The 21,684-nt window shown below is 48.7% G+C and overlaps 1 protein-coding gene across 6 annotated transcripts in view; it reads left to right on the top strand.

The window, feature by feature from the left end:
• The window catches only part of LOC122377605 (1-acyl-sn-glycerol-3-phosphate acyltransferase delta-like), a 39,188-nt gene that overhangs the window by 11,777 nt on the left and 5,727 nt on the right, over positions 1 to 21,684 (top strand). For 2 of the 6 annotated variants that reach the window (XM_043357858.1, XM_043357831.1), the window contains exons 2-6: positions 15,121 to 15,317; positions 18,362 to 18,531; positions 20,171 to 20,332; positions 20,822 to 21,012; positions 21,351 to 21,498. In XM_043357858.1, coding sequence (XP_043213793.1) covers positions 15,134 to 15,317; positions 18,362 to 18,531; positions 20,171 to 20,332; positions 20,822 to 21,012; positions 21,351 to 21,498 — 855 coding nt within the window. In that variant the 5' untranslated portion in view covers positions 15,121 to 15,133. Of the gene's footprint in view, positions 1 to 8,601; positions 8,717 to 9,410; positions 9,430 to 15,120; positions 15,318 to 18,361; positions 18,532 to 20,170; positions 20,333 to 20,821; positions 21,013 to 21,350; positions 21,499 to 21,684 lie in introns of those variants that run through there. The other 4 variants (XM_043357841.1, XM_043357852.1, XM_043357877.1 and 1 more) reach the window with 4 other exon arrangements.

Here is a 21,684-nt window from a genome sequence, read left to right as displayed (position 1 = left end):
TTTCTAACAGGTCCCGATTTTCCCGACTTTGGGTCATTGACCTGGCCTGGAAGGTCAACCAATGACCTAGGACCTTAAAATTGGGTATCATCGGCTTCCTCTCGTCACGGGCAACACGCTCGCTTTTTCCGCGAAGCTCTAGCTCGATCAGGGGCCAAACGGCAGGGGGGGGGTCCAACCGACCCCCCCCCCCCTACACATTAGAAGCTGGCAAACGCCGCACACATGCGAGGGTTAACCCGCGCCGGGCCGGGGGGGGGGATGTTTGAACACCCCCCCGCGGTTTTTCGCAGATATCTCAAAAACGGCGGCGCGAAGCGCCATCGTTTTTGGCACACCTGTTCATGCATCTTTTCCACACATGTGAAAATTTCCTACCCAGGGCTCTCAAGGTCAGGTCACCAGGTCAGGTCAGGGGACCTCATCTTAGAAAAAGTTTCAACCCTCGTCATAGCTACACCGACTGAACGAAACTTTCAGCGATTGATAAGAGTACCTAACAGTATGTACAAAATGTATATCTCGGAATTTTGATATCGGTGATCTAACCCTCGCCCATGTAGGTGGGGGGGGGGGGGTTGGTGCACCCCCCCTGAGGTTTTTCTTAGCTACTCGCCGAACCGTTTCAGATAGCCTGCTCAAATTTTCAGTACCCTATGGGGCATCCTTTGCGCAACTTTTGGTATTTTTTGTCAAGGTCATGTCAGGTCACGGAGTTATGACGTCATAAAGGGAACAACCTCCGGCCAGATTTACGATAAATTGGAGATTGCTTCACATTGGTATAAATGCCGACTGAACTGACACACTGATGGATTGTTTTAGAATCATAACTGGCTGATTTGACATTGGCACAATGTCCGTTGACATTTTGAAGGTTACTAAAGGTCAAGGTAAGGTCAGTGACCTCGGTTGACCTGTAATGACTTCTTGTACTTGTATGCCTTTTCGGGGTATTTTGATGCCCTGAATTCGAATTTGCTATCCATTTCAGGCATCGTCGGTTGTTTCTTGTAGTTCATTTTGGGTCAGGGTCAGGTCAGTGACGTCACACGCCTGACGTGACCCAATGCACAAATGACCTTGCAGACTTCCGATGCTCCCAACTCATCATTTTTATAGTTATGACATCGAAATACGCACCAAACGATAGAGAATTAATCAAGGATCACGATAGTGAAGGTTTCAACTCGATATCTTTTACCGTTTTGCCGCAATCGGCGCGGAAACGAAAAAGTTAGATTTTTCCGAAAATTTGACCTTTGACCGGTCATAAGTATGTCAAATGTTGACCTAGGACCAAAAAATATACCACCAATCGCGAGATCTCGTTGAGAGCAATTCGTTGGTCTTTTCCGCTAAGCTCTATGACGCTCCGTTTTCAAACGCCGGGGGGGGGGGGAGTCGCACCAACCCCCCCCCCCCCTGCATGGGCGAAGGTGGCAAAACACCGTTTACGGGCGAGGGCTAAGGTCAGGTCAACTTTGCGACCTCTACCTTAGGTACGGCCCTCCAGGTATTTAGTGGTTGGTTGCCAACATCACAATAAGCGATCTGCATTGATGAATACGTCTAATGGCTGTTGAAAACCATTGCCGAAGTGTGTGCACGAACCCCCTTCTCATTTCTATTGACTCATTTGACAGGAGTGTCTCTGTCATTCAAAGTTATTGCACCAAAAGCACATAGGCTAACCAACCACTCTTTTGCTGGAGGGCCGTACCTTTTTTTATTATTATTTTTATTGACACATTCGCATAAAAACACAAACGGGAACAAGCGCAGCATTCACATAAAAACACAAACAGGAACAAGCGCAACCACGGTTCTGTGCTTTTCGTCGGCGGCCCGCCTGGCCAGGCCGGGACGGTGCAGTTCTGTGACATATGCCGTCTCGGCCCTGGGGAGAGCCGGGGGATGCTTCCCCAGCCGGGGAGATCTGGTGAATACCTCCCCGGCGCTCCAGACGGGCCGCCTGCCCCCGCCCGCACCGCCCGGCTAAACACCCCCGGGCGGTGCCCCCTAACCACCGACCGGGCGAGCGAAGCGTCAACCCGGAGGTCGGCGCTCCGCACGCCCGGCCGGCCGACCAGCCCCTCTCAGGTGGGGCTGGTCACGGGTTGGCCCGGATGGGTCATAGGGGCGGGGGCATGTTTAGCGCACACTGCTGACGCACTCTATAAGCCCCCGGCTAGTGCTCGGGAAAGAGCGGGGGTTATATAGGTAGCTCAACCTAAACGGCGACAGCCCAAGCAGGCAAGACACACACCGGCGGAGCCACCGGGCGAGCCCGGGAGGGGGCCACGGCACAACGGGATCCGGGCGTGGCCGCACAGCCGGGCCAACCGAGTGAGCGCCGCCAAACAGCCGACAAAAGCGCCCGGAGCTAGAGCTGGGATGGAATGTGTTTTTGAGTTTTATGGTCAGGATTTGGGACGAGGTGGAGGGCCGTACCTACCTATACCTACCTAAGTCAAAGGAAGAAAATTTAAATGCTCCTCTTTTGGACGAATGATGTTCAAAACCCTCTCAAACATCGGTTTATTGGTAAACATGACACACTGAATCGGAAAAATGCATCTGTGACCCCTCTGTGTGCCTCTGAGGTCATCTCATCTCAGGTCATGGACGGTCGCCAGCAGTTTTTTTTTTCTATAACTTTTGATAAAGACGTGCTAGAGCGATGCAAACACGTCAGATGTCTTCAGGTCGACGGTACGGATCGACTGGTATGCAACATGACCCTTTCCGGTCAGGTCGTGACCTTGACCTGAGGTCAAATTTTCAAAATGACATTTCAGGGTCAGCAAATATAGTTCATTCGACGCGTCTCGACGAGAGGAACACGATGCTGCCAAAAGTAATGTAGTGGCTCTCTTGAGTCAAAAGTTATTGACGAAAAATCATTTTCGTGAAAACTGCTATTTTTACAGTTTTTGCCCTCTGAAGGCTAAACCGTTGACCTGAGGTCAAATCCGGGAACAATTTTCAGAAAGGTCTGTAAAAGGACTACCGGCTATCGAATGCGCTTTTCCGCGGTGCTGTAGCTCTATTGGTTCACGAGTTACACGTTGGCAGTTTCCAAAATTGTTGAAATAGCCGACATTTTACCTTTGGTGACCTCTGTTCTGTAACCTGTTGACATGACCTTTGACCTGACCTAAGAAACTACCGTATAAGTGGGGCTATTTGAGACAGTGGGGCTATTTGAGACAGTAAGGTAATGGTATAGTAAAATCGCTGTAAAATGAAAACCGTTTGATGTTTTTTCGTCATTTTTGCTTAGGCTGATGTGGAATTGAACAATGAATGCTCTGAATAACCTTTTTGAAAATTTCGAAAAGTTCTGAAAGAAATTTGCAATAAAATACGAAATACAGAAAAACGCACAATTTAAGTTGCTCGAAAAGGACCCCTACCTGCAGCTATAAAAAGTTGAAGTTTTAACAGCTTCGCCACTGTATCTATATCGTTACTACCTTTTTGCTTATAGGCTATAGACTTAAGCAAAAAGGTATTGCTTATAAGCACATTTTTCATGAAAATATTATATATTGTTAACGGTACTGCCGATTGCGTAACCCATTGTCTCAGAATCCTGATGATGCCCACCTGGTCAAACCTCAACGGATATGCCAAATAGCTGATGATAACGGTGATGCGATGCACCCGAGAAGACTTACCGCCATCTACCTGAAGTGCATCGACCGTTCGACATGAGCAACACCGGTGAATCGGTCGTGGTCATAATTGTGCAGTGGGTTCATGGTAGGTACTTTTAGCAGCAAGCAATATTTACATGTTCGTAGTGTAACATAATAACCCTTTAGCTGGTGACCAAACTAGTTATTCTGATGAATATGTGCTTAAAATGTGCTTCATCAGTCACTGACTCATTCGACAATCAACATATGTCTACCTTGGTTGACCAAAAAACACCATTGAATGTTACTTAACCCGCGCGGGGCTGGGGTCTCCAGCCGAACGCGCGGGGCTGGGGGGGGGGGGGTAAATTTTAACCCCCCCCCCTGTTATCTCCCGAACTAATGGTCCGATTTGGAAAATTCAAACGCCAATCGAAAGCTCTCATCACGAACTACTAAAAACATGTACTTAATTTAAAGTTTGAGGTCAAGGTCAAGGTCAGGTCAAGGGTACAAATTGCAAGTTTCTACAGTATCGGCCTTGCACCGTAGTTGCCGAAGAATGGAGTCATGGACTGAGACTGATCGCCCAAAACGTGTTCTTAGGCTACCAAGACAATATTCGTTGCATACAATATCATTCAGAGGTCAAGGTCAAGGTCAGGTCAGGTCAGGTCAGGTCACCAAAAACAAAATATAGAAAAGGGCATGTGCGACACATGTTGTATGGGTCATTTTACTCATATAATTCAACAGACACACTCAATAAGTGATTTGGACCACCTCTGGATGAATTATAGGTCGAGGTCAGGTCCAGGTCAGGTCAAGTGAGGTCAAATTTTGAAGTTGGTTGTTAAGGCCTAAAAAGGTGTCTATCTGATGCAGTTTTTCACGGCGAATCGAATGGTGCTATTTTTGTTTCCGTACGAGGTCTAGAACTTCCAAAAAAGTTATTTTTCAAAAATTTTGTGTGTCGTGACGTCATAAAATTTTGAATAACTCCCACATTTTTGAACCGATTCTTCTAAAATTTGGTATGTAGGTGCACATAGACCACTTCTCTGACATATATTCCGGTTTTTTTCGATAGACTCAAAATTTTGAATTTTATAATGATTTTTCCAATAAAGTCAGTTTTTTGAAAAAATTTAGGCCAAAATCCAAAATTTTCAAAAAACCGAGATAGCCATTTGATAGACAAAGTAAAATTACGTATAACCTTTTTTGTTACGTCTTGATTCCTTTAAAAATGAAGATGTTAGCGGCGTTTGAACTTTTGCCGTTTTTGAGGCGAAAATGGCGAACATGACGTCACTAAAACGTCAATTTCTCAAAAATTTTCCGACGGATTTCGCTCAAATTTTCAGGGAACGTGTCAAATTGATGTAAGAAAAGGTACTGAAAGTTTGGCGGCGCTGCGCGCCGCCGTTTTTGAGATATCGCAAAAATTCGCGAGGGGGGGTAAAATTTACCCCCCCAGCCCCGCGCGGGTTAACACATGAACGTACTGTTAGGTGAGCCTATCCAAGTACTTGATGTGGTAGAGTAACCGGACAATTGATACAGCATGCGGCGATCGAGGAAAATCGGCATAAAATCAAAACCGTTTAACATTTTTCTGTTATTTCTTCGCATGGAGATGTACAATGGAACAAACAATCATGCAGACCATTCACTCAAATGTTTTGGGAAACCTTTTGCCTTGTTTGATTCATTACAGTGTGCTTCATAAGGTAGCGAGACTGTCTCAAATAGCCCCACCGACTTTCGGTATATCTGTTTTCACGTCACCGGGGCTATATACAAAAACTTACTTTCAAAATTTTACTGTCGATGACTTTAACCCGCGCCCGGCTGGGGGTCCTGGATTTCCACGCCCTGCTGGGGGGGGGGGGGTGTTTGAACACCCCCCCTTGTAACTCGGCTCCTGGGCCACGTAGCGATACGCGGAAGGCGGCGTTCGAAAGAGCGTCAAAAATAATGACGAAATCACTTCGGTCAATTTTTTGGTCAGGTCAAAGGTCAGGTCACCAGAGGTCATTGAAGGCAAAATTTCGCCGATTTCCAGGTCGAATATCGAAAATTTCCAAGAAGCCAACGCATAACTCGGGAACCAGTAGAGCTACAGCGCCGCGGAAAAGCGCATTCGATAGCCCTATTAACGCCCTTTCTGAGTAATTCTCTCAGATTTGACCTAACGTCAACGGTTTTGCCTGCAGGGGGCAAAAACTGCAAAAATAGCCGATTTTTTCGGAAACAGTTTTTCGGCAATAACTTTTGACCCAAGCCTTGTACGAGCTTACTTTTACCGGCATCGTGTTCCTCTCGTCAAGACGCATCGAATGAACTATAACTTGACCTTGAAAGGTCAACTTGAAAATTTGACCTCAGGTCAAGGTCATGACCTGACCGGAAAGGGTCATAGGGTAGCCTGGGGCAAGACGCCCCAGATAATTTATTTTGCTACATAAATTTTGTCCCACATCACCTGAAAGGCCAAATTTGTGCTCAATGCGTTCTTTGGACATTTTACTTTAAATTGCACCCCTCAAATTCATTCACTTATGATCGGACTCCAAGCTAGGAAGTGATTTGTGAAGCAACTGCAAATGGGGCATTTTGCCCCAACCCCAGGGCAAAACGCCCCACGGCCTGGGGCAAGTAGCCCCATACCTTAGATTAAAGATGTAACATGGTAGTTGGCTAAATCTTATGTGAGAGGTCCGTTAGACCTCTGGAGGCACGGCACTGAAGTTAGCACATTCCATCCTGTCAGGTGCTCAGCATATGACACTGTTGTATGAGCAGGTTTTTCACCTACCTCATAAGACCAAATAATAAATTATTGCAATGCAAATGTTAACAAAATACTTCCTTTGCCATCCAGTTGCTGAGAAAAATACACATAAAGGCACAGAAACTTACTGTTCGCCAGCTACCGAACATTAGAAAGTGGGTAGCCCCAACAACACAAGAGGTAAAACGCCCCAGGGGCTTTTTGCCCCGCGACCTACTGGGGCGTTTTACCCCATCACGTAGTTCGGTCAGAGAACAACGCCTTGCACTCCAGTAAGACATAATTTAACACGAACCAACCCGGCATGATAAGCGTTAGACAATAGTTGTTCAAAATACATTAAAGTCGTTAACCTAATGTGGACCATAAAAGAACGCCATGATTCATAATCTGACAACAAAACATAAACATCACTCCAAAAACACATTTTTGGCTATATCTCCCGAAAGAGTCATCACAATTTCTTTCCAGTCTGCTCATATAATGATCATATAGTGCACGTTTTATAGAAGAGATGATGTTTCCCCAGAACCCTGCCAGTTCCGAGAAACATCGGTGAGGCGTTTTACCTCGGCGGGGCGACTTGCCCCGGTCTACCCTATTGCATATCAGTCGATCCGTATCGTCGAGCTGAACACATCTAAGGCGTTTTCATCGCTCTAGCATGCCTCTATCAAAAGTTATTTGCGAAAAACTGTTAGATACAATTCGTGACCTAAGATGACCTCAGGGCATAAACAAGGGTCACGGACACCATTTTCATGTTCAGTGTGACTAAACCACTTGTAATTCAGTGTTTGGGAGTGTTTATAATGTCTTTCGTCCAAAAGAGGCGCATTTCAATTTTCTCCCATTGACTTATAATGGGGAGGTCGCAAAATTGACCTGACCTTAGGTCACCGATATCAAAATTCCGAGATATACATTTTATAGATACTGTTACTCTTATCAATCGCTGAAAGTTTCAAAGCGATCGGTCACTCGGTGTAGCTATGACAGACATTGAAACTTTTTATGAGGTGAGGTCACTTCAAGTGACCTGGTGACCTGACCTTGAATGACCTTGGTCTGAAATTTTCACAACATGTGTAGAATTGATGTATGATAAGGTATACCAAAAACGGCGGCGCTCCGCGCCGCCGTTTTTGAGATATTCGCGAAAAACCACAAGGGGGGGTGTTCAAACACCCCCCCCCCAGCAGGGCGCGGGTTAAAATAGTCCTTGATGATCATCCTGTCAGTTTGAAAGCTATGGGTCACATCATATTATGATAGCCTTAGCTTATAGTGATGCAATTTTATACCCTACCGAAATTAAGTGTCCTACGAAAAAGGAAAAGATTGAATATAAAGGTCATATAACAGTCTTTGAAAAAAATAATTTTTGCCAAAATGATCAAAATTCAATTTCCAAATGCATGGCGTTTAAAAAATTATCTCTAGCGTGACCGATTTTTTTTAATTTCCTTGCAACTAAAACTGTCTCAAATAGCCCCACCCTATGGGGCTATTTGAGACAGGCTTTAACATAAAAAATAACCTTAATCATTATTAGTAGCTGAACCAAAATACACCTTTATGAAAGAGCTCACAGAGAACTAGGTACATTTTTGCAATTTACATGCTATAAGAAATATGAACCGTCTTATAGGGAGAGGCCAAAAACTGTAAAATCCGTTTCAAATAGCCCCACTTTACGGTACCTCATTGTTTTCGTCCTTATTTTTGGCGCTCTTTCGAATGCCGCTTGGCGCCTACCGCGTGTCGCAGCCGCTACGTATCCCAGGAGCCGAGTTAGACGGGGGGAGGGTGTTCAGACACCCCTCCCCCCCCCGGCCCGGCCCGGCGCAGAAGTCGCGGAGCACCGGCCCGGCGCGGGTTCGATAAATCATATTGGCTATTTGAGAATATTTTTACAATATCAGATCTGATTTTTCTGCGTTAGACACCTATTGAGAAACAATGCAAAGAAAATCATATGTCAGATGGCATTTTAGCGATGGATGTCAGGATGCCATCACACCACTGTTTGTACATACGCATCACACCACTGAACTCTATAACGCATCACACAAAAAAAAACTTTAGTAGCCTTAATCCTCTCTGGATGGCGCATTAGTGACGAACACGGCACTTACTTTATTATTGCGGCTGCGGTCTCTCAACCTGACCAAGGCTATGATCCTGGCCGTAAGCTTGGCCGTAAGATTCTAACTTGAACTTGATCAGGGCGCTATATATAAGGCCACCACTTGATGTGCATACATTATTGAAGGTAGGTAGTTTTATTGTGAATGATGTGCTGGAAATTGAACGATACGTACTACTTGCAAAAATCTGTATTGCTGACAATACTTAATGCAGCTAGTTCAGAATATATAGCTTTCAGTAAACACGTTCATGGGCTACAATAGTAAAAAAAGATAAAAGTAATTTGTCATGAAATGTTCGCTCAAAGTTGTGTCCCACAAAGAGACAGCCACAAATTACTCTTGGAAAATGCTATGGCTCCATTGGAAATTTTCGACAAATTTAAGGAAATAGTTAACTTAACATGGGGTTTTGAACTGAAACAGCAGTCTTTACGGCTTAATGATCACCTTAGACGAAGATTTTCCATTTCTTGTTCCAAAAAGAGTGCCTTGCAGAGGAATGTGTGCCTTGCTGACTCATGCTGAGGAATGCAGCCACGTCATCGTGAGTCAATCAGCATGCTGCTTACAGCCAATAGGGTTTTACTACGCAATATGATTGGTCAACGCGTAATAAGCTACAGCATCTAGCAATATTTTATATATAGTGTAATTCTTCCTATATGAAAATATAGAAAATAACATTTTCTTAAAATAACATTTTTTACAAAAAATGTTTGATTTTCTATGCTGATCATTTTGAACATAAAAATAATAAATTTAATGCAAAAGCTAATTTCAGGAAAGTGAACTATTCCCTTTAATTTCATGTCAGTTGAAGATATTGAATATTAAGGTGAGTTTTGTTTTCATTGGGCAATGGGTGGTTCCTTCCAGCTCCTCTTTCTATAGGTACATTTGGTGTAAATGTATCATTTGGGAACTTCATGGTTTTCATCTGTCTGCAGTCAAACCACTGTGATTTTTCATCTTCCACTGCTAGAAACACCAAAGCGCTTTAAAGGAAAAGGGCCACCTTCGTGAAATATGAAGATATCGTTGTTTTTCATTTTGACATTATTATTTTTCATTTTCTTTTTAAAACTAGTGCCAGAAGTGCACAATTCGCGAAAAAGTATTTAAAACTATTTAACATATTGGTACTATGTTGATACTCTCTACGGCACCTACTGTATGATGGCATAGCGATGACGTCACACTCAAGCCAATCAGCGTTCAGAAGACAGACTCGTCGGATTGTGTCCGATAAGCTGATTGGTTAAAGCTGAGCTGGTTGGAGCTGATTGGTAAAAAACCAAAGCCTCGCCGCGGGTGGCTGTATTGTCGGATAAGAACGGATTCCTGGGATAAGGACGCATTCCTGGCGTATTTTCTTTTAAAATTGCCGATAACTACGAATGGAGGCCGAAATCGGCCGTAAGGAGGAAGACAGTCAGGTTTTCGGACACGGGCTACAAGATGGCTATCTCAGTTTCAATCCCCATGTTAAAGGTGGCCCTTTTCCTTTAATCAGTGTGGTAAATATGAATGAGAGAGACCCTTCTCAGGCTTTATTCAACACAAACTTGCAAGCATACCTGCAACACAGGACGAAAACAAACCATCAGCAACACAAACAGACGTGGCCCAACACTAACACCAAACACGACGCATAACACTTGCAACAAACAATCATAACATTCTCCCCACCCGCTGTTGTACAGGGAAGGAAGTCAACAAACAAACATAAATCCACGTCTCATTGCAGTACGTCGACTTACAACAGCTACACAGAGTAATCACGCATATAAGTGGGAGGATGCCTGGTCCGGCCAGATCGACGAGCTGGCTGCGGACAGGGCGCAGCGTCACGTTCACCGGTTTCACATCTCGGAACTCGCCCACCACATTCCTCAACGGGATGACGGTGGAACCGGTCGACACAGGACCCCGGCGGCTGCTCCTGAGGAGACGACGAGTCCAGAGGTGTCACCGGAGGATCGTCCGGAGCCGCTCGTCCAGTTGAGATTGTGAAGTCAGCGACACGTTCGTCGACGGCAAGCCGTTCCGTTGAACACTGCTCAGCCTGGGATGCGTCACCAGCCGGTGCCAGGAGAGCATCAGGCAGGACAGACTCCCACTCATCTGGTGATGCGCCTCGAGTCCTCAGCGCGAGCGAGACAGTCCGCCAGATGATCCCGTTATACCGTTCCTCCTGGTCGTTCCTTTGCGGGTTGTACGGTGTCGTTCTGCTCACAGCGATCCCTCGCTCCTGCAGGAACCGCCTGAGTTCTTCGGACATGAAAGATGATCCACGATCAGAGTGAATGTATGACGGCATTCCGAAAATGGCAAACAACTAGCATAAGCACTTGATGATAGTTGATGCTGTCATGTCTGAGCACGAGAAAGCGTATGGAAATCGCGAAAATTCATCCACGATAGTAAGCAGATAGTTGTTTTTGGTTTATGAAGGGAGTGGCCCCTTGAAATCCATACTCAGCCTCTCGAAGGGCCGAGTGGCTCTGACTAGATGGTTCGGCGCCCGGTTGTGAAATCTGGGCTTCAATTCCGCACAGGTAGTGCATGATGAAGTCATCTTCCTGATGTCTTCCACGGAATGTGCCAGATTCTTGCTCCTAACGAAATGAAGCTTCCGAGTGACTCCTGGATGGCAGAGATCTTCGTGCAGCTTTCGCAGTCCGTCTTCTACAGACATTGAGCCACACACCCTTGACAGAGCATCTGCAGCTACGTTTTCTGCTCCCGGTCGGTACACTATGTCATAGTGGAAACAAGACAGTTCCAGCCTCCAGCGGCCGATCTTTTCGTTCTTGATTTTCGTTCTTGCAGGCTGTCAAACATAATAAAACATATTTTTGATCGGTCGCCAACCGGAACTGTCGCCCCAACAGGTAACGCCTCCAGTGACGAACTGATTCCACTATAGCGTAGGCCTCCTTCTCGACCGCTGAATGCCTTTGCTCACAGGGCGAGAAAGTCCGGGAGAAGAACGCTACAGGACGTCCCGCTTGACTCAGGGTAGCAGCTATGGCGTGTTCAGAAGCGTCTGTCTCCACCGTGAACGGCTCAGCGGGATCAACAGCCCCGATCGCAGTCTTGGCAACTTCGTCCTTTAGGCTAGCGAAAGCCTTCTTGGCCTGTGGAGACAGAAGGAAAGAGGTCGTTTGGCTCAGGGGGCGGATCTTCTCCGAGAAGCTGGATATCCACCGAGAATAATGGGCGAACATGCTGGTTATCCTCTTCAGGGAGGTTGTGTCGTGTGGCTCAGGAAGGTCAAGGAACGGACGGAGTCGCTCAGGATCCGGCTTCAGTGTTCCTTCTTCGATCAGGTAGCCGAGTAGATTCACCGTCTTGCTGGAGAAGACGCACTTGTCCGTGTTCAGCGTGAGGCCGTATTTCTTCACAGCATCCATGACTTTCCTCAGATTCTCATCATGCTCCTCTTGAGAGTGTCCGCAGACCGTCACGTTGTCCAAGTAGACGAAGTTGTCCTTCAGTGTTTCCTTCTCCACGATGTCATCCATTATCCTCTGGAAGCTGGCGACTTCATTGGTGACACCGAACGGGATGCGAGTGAACTGATACAGCTTGTTGTCAGCTTCAAAAGCCATGTAGGGCTTCTCTTTCTCCTGGATGCTCACTTGATGGTAAGCATTTCGCAGGTCCAGCGTGCTGAATATTTTGTACTGTGCCACTTGTCCGACCATCTCGTCGATGCGCGGCAGGGGGTAGGCGTCTAGAAGAGTGTACCGATTTATGGTTTGTGAGTAGTCTATGACCATTCTCTTTTTTTTGGTTTTCGTTCGAAGTCACCAGGATCTGAGCCCGCCATGGGGAATTGCTGGGCTCGATAACCTCTTCACGTAGAAGTCTCGATACTTCAGAACTGATGAATTTCTTGTCTGCTTGGGAGTGGTGCCGTGACCGCACAGCGATAGGTTTACAGTCTTCCGTCAGGCTTGCAAACAGTGCAGGGGCTGGGACAGCGGCTCAAGTGCGCCCGCAGGCTGTAAGCGGAGACTGGGTCCCGCCGAAAGGGATCTCGACGGCTGAGTGTCGCTTCAATGAGTTATGGCCCAGTATGACATCGCTGCACAGATCTTCGATCACTAGCAGTGAGACGTCTTCGTGGACTTCTCCATTCGAGAGTTCAATGCGCACCTTGCAGATGCCGAGCACCTTGGAGGTGAGTGATGTGGCGGCCATTGAGACTTCACTGCACCCGTTAGGACGCAGTAGTTTCCACTTGTGCCTGTGCACCACCTCGCTGTTCACGAAGCTCTCAGAACTTCCTGTGTCCACAGGACATGTGCATTACATCCATTGATCTTGACAGGGCAAACTGCCCTCTTCAAGCAGTGAGGAGATGCAGCACTCACAGAGGCGAATGTGGCCATTGCTGCAGAAGTGGGCTTTGGGCATTGCTGCTGAGTCGGAGATCTGCACACTTTGGCATAATGACCTTTTCCTCAGTTGGCGCACACCGAGTCACGAGCTGGACACTTGTGCCGAGGGTGCCGGCTGAATAAAGCTTCTTCACGAAGCACTTCACGTTTCCGTAGCCTCCAGCTGCCGCTAGAAGAGGTGCTTCACTTGACGCTGGACCTTCCCCGTCAGCCGGTACAGGTGCCGAAGCAGCTTGCGCGGCAGTTAGCTGGGTGACTGTAGCCGCACTGACGGCAGCAGTAGCTTGGCTGAATGACTCAGAGTGTTTCTGTGTCATCTCGAGTGTCTGAGCTTTCTCGTACGCTGTCTGGAGGTCCAGAGATCTGTTCTCGAGCAGGCGTTGACGGATCTGAGGTGATGATAGACCATTGATGAATGCGTCTCTTATGTAGTCATCCCGATAGTCATCTGCTGATACTGCTTTAAAGTCACAGTCTTTCGCTAGGAGCTTCAGAGCTTGCAAATACTTATCCAGAGATTTGCCAGGATTCTGTCGTCTGCATGCTAGGACATGTCTCGCAAAATCTCATTTTTTGGCTGATGTATAGACCACTGAGTATAGTTATAGCAACTGTATATGAGGTGCACTCTGCAATGTGTTCATATACTGATGGAGCCACATCATTGACCAAAAGGTTCAGCTTGTCTTCTTGTGAGGTCACAGAGCTCTTCGCAAGTTCAGCCAGGAAGTTCTCAAAAGTTCGCTGCCAGTGCATCCACTCTTTTGCTGTAATCTGATCATTTGGGTCTGTACCGAACTTGTCTGGTCTGAGAAATTTGTCCATTTTGTGTTGAATAAATTGTAGTGAATATGAATGAGAGAGACCCTTCTCAGGCTTTATTCAACACAAACTTGCAAGCATACCTGCAACACAGGATGAAAACAAACTATCAGCAACACAAACAGAAATGGCCCAACACTAACACCAAACATGACGTATAACACTTGCAGTAAACAATCATAACAATCAGCACAGGTTGAAAAGGAAAAATTTCACACTGCTTCTTTTGGACGAATACACTTTAAATCATCGGTAGTCGGTACATAGGTAGGTGAATAAACGTGACACACTGAATTAGAAAACTGCACATGTGACCCCTTTTATGCCCCTGAGGTCATCAGGTCAAGGAATGTCTTCAGCAGTTTTTGAGAACAACTTTGGATAGAGACATGTTACAGTACTAAAAACACTATGGATGCTTCCAGCTCAACAATATTATTGACTGACATGCAACATGACTTTTCATGTGACCTTGACCCGTGGTGAGTTTTTTGGTTGACGTGTTCAAGTCAACCTATAGTTCTTTCGACACGTTTTGACGAGAGAAACATGATGCCGGTAAAATAACAGAATACGAGCATGGTGTCCAAAGTTTTTTTTTTTACTGAAAACATTTTCCTAAAAAAAGTCAAGTTCTGAGTTTTTGACTTCTGGGGGCTAAACTGTTGACCTTAGGTCAAATCTGAGGTTAATGCTAAAAAAGAGCTTTGCAAAGCTATCAAATGCGCTTCACTGTGGCACTGTTGCTTTAGGTATTGGTTCCCATCCCAAGTTATGCTCCAATTTGTGAAAAGTTGTCAAAATCGGGATTAAAAATTCCTGATAGCTTTACTTTTAGTGACCTCCAGTGACCTTGTGCGGTTCTGACCTCCAGTGACCCTGTGTGGTTCTGAAAGATCTTATAGTGAACTTTGTTTTGCATTTTCTGCGTCTTTTGAGCTCTTTTACTTTCAAGCTTTCAAGATAGCCTGGTGCGACCAAATACCCCCCCCCCCCCCCACACACACACACCCATGATGAAGTTGGCTGAGAGGCACACACGGGCGCAGGTTAAAAAAGTAGACACCAGACCTGGCCGGGTAGGTAACTTATTGTTATTTTCATAACTGCAGAATCAACAACCTCTTGCTCACATGATTTTTTTCTATAAAAAATGTCTGTTGAATCTCAATATTGCAGGTAATTAATGCACAAGGTTCAGGACAAACAGGCTGTTTCACACCATACCAGTGTCCCGAACTAAGATGAAACCACTATATGCTGCCTGTCACTATCACTTTGCGTCTGTGTTTCAGGGTGCATTCAGCAATGGCCTGGACCTGGAGCAGCCTGAAGACACTGCCACTTGCGCACCTCTGTCTGGCAATCACGTTCTTTCTCTCAGGACTCTGCATCAACCTCATTCAGCTGATTCTCTACGTGACAATCAACCCATTCAGTGACCGACTTTTCAAGAAAATTAACTACTATTTGCATTATTCCATTTGCTCTCGTAAGTACTGGTTTAATATGCTTTATAATTTGTGCATGCAAAACGACGTTGCTTTTTTCCACGTATGATACTAGTGCTTTCGTATGCTTCAAGAGGTAGGTATACTATTATGCAACGTTGCATTGCAATTTGTTGCATTTTCATGTGGTAGTAATGACATTGCTTTTTAGTATTGACACTTCACTTTGCTACTTAGTTGTCATCAGCATTTAGACAGGACATGTTTAATCTCTCCAGTAATGCCGTTTTTAAAGCGCTGACATCCATGGGAGGGGGGGGGGGGCAGCAGACCCCGCAGCCGTTCAGCCCCTATTCGAGCTAGAGCTTCACGGCAAAAAGTGTGTTGCCTATGACGATAGGAAGCTGATGATACCCAATTTAAACCCTCGCCGGACCTAATGGCTAGTTGTTTTCTACATACGTTAACGTACCTACCGGCCGAGGGGGCGGGGAATGACCATCCCCCGCCATTTCGCCCCTAATTGAGCTAGAGCCTCGCGGAGAAAACGAGCGTGTGCGCCGTTACGAGACGCAGCGACTGGCTCGCCGGCCATAGCCCGTCGTGAAAACGGCTAACATTGACCTGACCCAAAACAAGTTGTTTACAAAAGTTGTAAGTCGTTCAACGAACTATCAAACGCCGTTGCCGTTTGTCGCTACGATTCGTGGTTTTCGAGTTCTGACGGGGAGCCAAAAAGGCCCCCGCCTGATACAGAGTCTTTCAGAGCCCGCCCGGAATACGGTTAAAGGGACTATCCCACCTTTAACATGGGGTTTGAGTTGAGATAGCCAAGTTTGCGGCGAGGTTCAGAAACCACTATCTATCTAGGTTGCAACCCCCGCGGCCTCTTGGTGTTGAAGAAATTCGTTCCCTTCATTTGAAAATGGGCCTTGTACAAGGCCCTATCTTCAACATGGAGCGACCGTTAGTGTGACGTCACCTCGTTTAGTCATTCTGATTTAAATGGGTTTGTTCGTTGAAAAATCGCTTAAAACTTGGTCTGAACTTTGTTGTGGTGCCTACAGAGTAAAAAGAATCAGCTTTATGACAGTAATGTGGCCTGGGGAAGGAGGTAATTTTGGGCTGTGACGTCACATATTTGAAAGTTTGTGTTTGGAATATGGGAAGCCTAAGATGTTTAATGAAAAATAAATGCCAGAACCGTGTTCCTGGTCATCCAATCTATAAAGTCGGGCACAATTTAACTGGTTTTAACAACATTTTAGAAGGTGGGATAGTCCCTTTAAGCGCTTAAACGATATATGATAATACACCAAGTGTTACTCTGACCGTCATCCACCCATTCCTCGCAGATCCTCCCCCTCCTGCTGCGGTCCGGCCGCCGGCGGCGCCCGAGTTTTTTTTTTTTTTGCCAGTTACCATGCCACTCGGTGAGTTGTGATATGCGTATGTTTCTTACCGCTGCAGCGGTAAGAAACATACCAGCGCGCTGGCCATATAAAAACTGAACAAAAGTGAATGCATTATGTTGTATGTAATTATATACGCATGAGACCCTCTGTAGAGAGGAGGCCCCTTTAGGGAGGAGGCCCTCTGTAGAAAGGAGGCCCCGTCCGGGATTCCTCTGCCCCTCCCTTGGCCAGATCCTAGCTACGTGCCTGTAAAGAACAAACTTAACTAGGAACTGGGAATGAATCGCAGCATTGACATTTCCGAGTCTGGAGTCGGAGTCTTGAAGATTTTGGCGACTGCGACTCCGACTCTGGTTTGAACTGCACGTTCCAACCGAGTCTGACCTCACAGGCATTCCCGGAAAGGTACCCCCCATTTTTCCTGACTCCAAAATCTCATCGGATCTGTATCTATCTCAGAGGCCGAGGGTGCCCGGTCCGAGGTTGGGGGGGGGGGCAAGCTGCCCCGCTTCCCCCCCCCCGTGGCGACGCTAATGGTTTTAGTATAAAGTGAAAAATCGTTAGACCTGCGCCGACGTCACAAATTCTCAGGGGTATTCAAATGCATTAGCCCCTTAGAATCTGAAAACTGCAAGTTTGAAATTAAATATCGATTCTCGATGTTGTGAGTGTCCAAACCGATAAGTGGAAGCCAGGGACCCCAATTTGGCTATCTCAACTCAAAACTAATTGTAAGGTGGGATGGCCATTTTAAATTCCCTGTCACTTTTCAGGTGTGATCTCACTGTTCGAGCCTAAGACAATTTGCAACACATATGTAGATATCTGGACAGGCTGTCCCTAACATCCTGTCATTGGGACTTTTGCACCGTCGGCCGTTTTGGCCGTTTTACTGTATTTTGTCGCAGTCAGTCACCCTCTAATGCTGTGTTACAGCCGAAGGTTTGTGACGGACGGACACCTGGTCTCCTGCGTTGTGACGGACGGACACCTGGTCTCCTGCGTTGTGACGGACGGACACCTGGTCTCCTGCGTTGTGACGGACGGACCTGGTCTCCTGCGTTGTGACGGACGGACCTGGCCTCCTGCGTTGTGACGGACGGACACCTGGTCTCCTGCGTTGTGACGGACGGACCTGGTCTCCTGCGTTGTGACGGACGGACCTGGTCTCCTGCGTTGTGACGGACGGACCTGGTCTCCTGCGTTGTGACGGACGGACCTGGTCTCCTGCGTTGTGACGGACGGACCTGGTCTCCTGCGTTGTGACGGACGGACCTGGTCTCCTGCGTTGTGACGGACGGACCTGGTCTCCTGCGTTGTGACGGACGGACCTGGTCTCCTGCGTTGTGACGGACGGACCTGGTCTCCTGCGTTGTGACGGACGGACCAGGTCTCCTGCGTTGTGACGGACGGACCTGGTCTCCTGCGTTGTGACGGACGGACCTGGTCTCCTGCGTTGTGACGGACGGACCTGGTCTCCTGCGTTGTGACGGACGGACCTGGTCTCCTGCGTTGTGACGGACGGACACCTGGACTCCTGCGTTGTGACGGACTGACCAGGTCTCCTGCGTTGTGACGGACGGACTGACCAGGTCTCCTGCGTTGTGACGGACGGACACCTGGACTCCTGCGTTGTGACGGACGGACCTGGTCCCCTGTTCTGTGCGCAGAGCTGGTGTTCCTGGCAGAATGGTGGTCCGAGTCGGACAGCCGCTGCTATGTCGACCCCAAGGACGCGCAGTTCTTCGGCAAGGAGCACGTTCTGCTCGTCATGAACCACACTTATGAAGTGGACTGGCTGATGGGCTGGCTGATGGCGGACCGGTGCGGCACACTCGGGGTGAGATTACTATAGCTCACACTCCGACAGGTGCGGCACACTGGGGTGAGATTACTATAGGGTGAGATTACTGCGGTACACTGGGCTGAGATTACTGCGGTACACTGGGCTGAGATTACTATAGCTTACACTCCGACAGGTGCGGCACACTGGGGTGAGATTACTATAGCTCACAATCCGACAGGTGCGGCACACTGGGGCGAGATTACTATAGCCCACACTCCGACAGGTTCGGTACACTGGGGTGAGATTACTATAGGCTGAGATTACTGCGGTACACTGGGCTGAGATTACTGCGGTACACTGGGCTGAGATTACTATAGCTCACACTCCGACAGGTGCGGTACACTGGGGTGAGATTACTATAGGGTGAGATTACTGCGGTACACTGGGCTGAGATTACTGCGGTACACTGGGCTGAGATTACTATAGCTCACACTCCGACAGGTGCGGCACACTGGGGTGAGATTACTATAGGGTGAGATTACTGCGGTACACTGGGCTGAGATTACTGCGGTACATTGGGGTGAGATTACTATAGCCCACACTCCGACAGGTGCGGCACACTGGGGTGAGATTACTATAGGGTGAGATTACTGCGGTACACTGGGCTGAGATTACTGCGGTACACTGGGCTGAGATTACTATAGCTCACACTCCGACAGGTGCGGTACACTGGGGTGAGATTACTATAGGGTGAGATTACTGCGGTACACTGGGCTGAGATTACTGCGGTACACTGGGCTGAGATTACTATAGCTCACACTCCGACAGGTGCGGTACACTGGGGTGAGATTACTATAGCCCACACTCCGACAGGTGCGGCACACTGGGGCGAGATTACTATAGCTCACACTCGACAGGTGGCTCGGGGTGAGATTACTATAGCTCACACTCCGACAGGTGCGGCACACTGGGGTGAGATTACTATAGCCCACACTCCGACAGGTGCGGCACGCTCGGGGTGAGATTACTATAGCTCACACTCCGACAGGTGCGACACACTGGGGTGAGATTACTATAGCTCACAATCCGACAGGTGCGGCACACTGGGGTGAGATTACTATAGGGTGAGATTACTGCGGTACACTGGGCTGAGATTACTGCGGTACACTGGGCTGAGATTACTATAGCCCACACTCCGACAGGTGCGGCACGCTCGGGGTGAGATTACTATAGCCCACACTCCGACAGGTGCGGCACACTGGGGCGAGATTACTATAGCTCACACTCCGACAGGTGGCTCGGGGTGAGATTACTATAGCCCACACTCCGACAGGTGGCTCGGGGTGAGATTACTATAGCTCACACTCGACAGGTGGCTCGGGGTGAGATTACTATAGCTCACACTCCGACAGGTTCGGTACACTGGGGTGAGATGTGAGGTTTGGTGTTTAGCGTCACTTTGTCTACTTTTCATCCCACCACAGGGCAATGTCGCAGCCATGACTGCTACTTTAGTCGAGCATGACTTCCTGAGACCTGACACTGCAGTTTGATTACCCTGTTAGCTGGACCTTTGTAGGGTCAAGCAAACGTTGTAGCAAATCCTTGTAGGTGTAGCTGCGTTTTGAGCGGCCACCCGGCTGTGGCCGACCGTTGGCTCTCCCGTGACGGGCCGTGCCGCTGTGACCGGCAGAGCGCAAAGGTGTACGTGAAGGACATGCTGCGCTACGTGCCCATCATCGGCTGGTCGTGGGTGTTCTCCAGCATCATCTTCCTGCGCAGGAAGTGGGACGAGGACAAGGAGCACATTGACCGGCAGCTGGCGGTGCTGGCCGACTACCCGGACCCCGTCTGGGTGAGTGGCCGTCCGTCTGGGTTAGTGGCCCGTCCGACTGGGTGGGTTAGTCTCCCGTCTGGGTTAGTGGCCCGTGTGGGTGGGTGTCCCGTCTGGGTGAGGGGCCACTCTGGGTGGGTGAGTGTCCCGTGTGGGTGGGTGTCCCGTCTGGGTGAGTTGCCCGTCTGGGTTAGTGGCCCGTGTGGGTGGGTGTACCGTCTGGGTGAGTGGCCCGTCCGACGATCGCCTGGCTGCACAAGAGTAGCCAATTACAGGGTATGGAGAGAGACATGAGGTATGGGGGTATGGTAGAGGGGATGGGATGGGGCTACCCAAAGAGACTGCAGGTCAATAGGCTCAGCAGCTGCTGATAGGAGCCTCTGGCAAGCGTTACACGCCGGGCCGCTGATACTAAGATGCGGTTTGTGTGGTACTGAAATTGGACTACTCTGTTGGCGCTCGTTGGTAGTGCTGACCAGCTTTGTTGCTCGCCTCTGCCGGCCGGCGCAGCTGCTCATCTTCTGCGAGGGCACCCGCTTCACGGCGGCTAAACACGAGGCCAGCATGGAGGTGGCCCGCCGCAAGGGTCTGCCCGAGCTGCGCCACCTGCTGCTGCCGCGCACCAAGGGCTTCACATACTCGGTGTCGCGGCTGCGGGACAAGTTCGCCGCCGTCTACAACGTGACGGTGGCCTTCGACACGTGAGTGCACGCACAGTTGTGCGCGCCGCATCGGCGCAGGTCGGGGCTAAGTGTGTACGCACGCTCCGTTTAAACGCGATGCGCTCTGAATGCACTAGGCTGAGGTAATGTTTTACTCCCAGTGGTACGAAATATATCCGCAATGTGCCAGCTGCGGGTCAGAGCTGGTTCTGGTCAGTCAATGAAGCGGTCTGAGCAGGCCTCGGCTGTCGCCGGATGTGCCGTGTTTCGCCGCTGACCGGGGTACCGTTGAGTGGCCGCGGCGCCTGCTCGGGGCGGCCGTGCTACCCCGGCCGGTCGGTCCGTGCCCCGCTGACGTGTGGCCACCGCCGGCGCAGGCAGAACTATGCCCAGCCGACGCTCTACAACATGATGCTGGGCAAGAAGATCGTGGGCGACCTGTACGTGGAGCGCATCCCCATGTCGGAGGTGCCCGAGGACGAACAGGAGGCCGCCGAGTTCCTGCACCAGCTCTACCGGAACAAGGTGAGCTCCCGCACCAGCAGCCGACACCGGAACAAGGTGACTGGTGAGCTCCCGCACCAGCAGCCGGTACCGGAACAAGGTGACTGGTGAGCTCCTGCACCAGCTCTACCGGAACAAGGCTAGCCGTCTGCCGCGCAGGGCGCATTGAGTGGTGCCACTGTGCTGCCCAGGCCCGCTGTCCCCAGT

The sequence above is a fragment of the Amphibalanus amphitrite genome, unplaced genomic scaffold (genome assembly GCF_019059575.1).
Source record: "Amphibalanus amphitrite isolate SeventyFive unplaced genomic scaffold, NRLGWU_Aamphi_draft 000006F_arrow, whole genome shotgun sequence".
In the NCBI taxonomy this organism is placed as follows: domain Eukaryota; kingdom Metazoa; phylum Arthropoda; class Thecostraca; order Balanomorpha; family Balanidae; genus Amphibalanus; species Amphibalanus amphitrite.
Note: the sequence above shows the minus strand (reverse complement) of the source record. Positions and strands in the feature narration are given on the sequence as shown.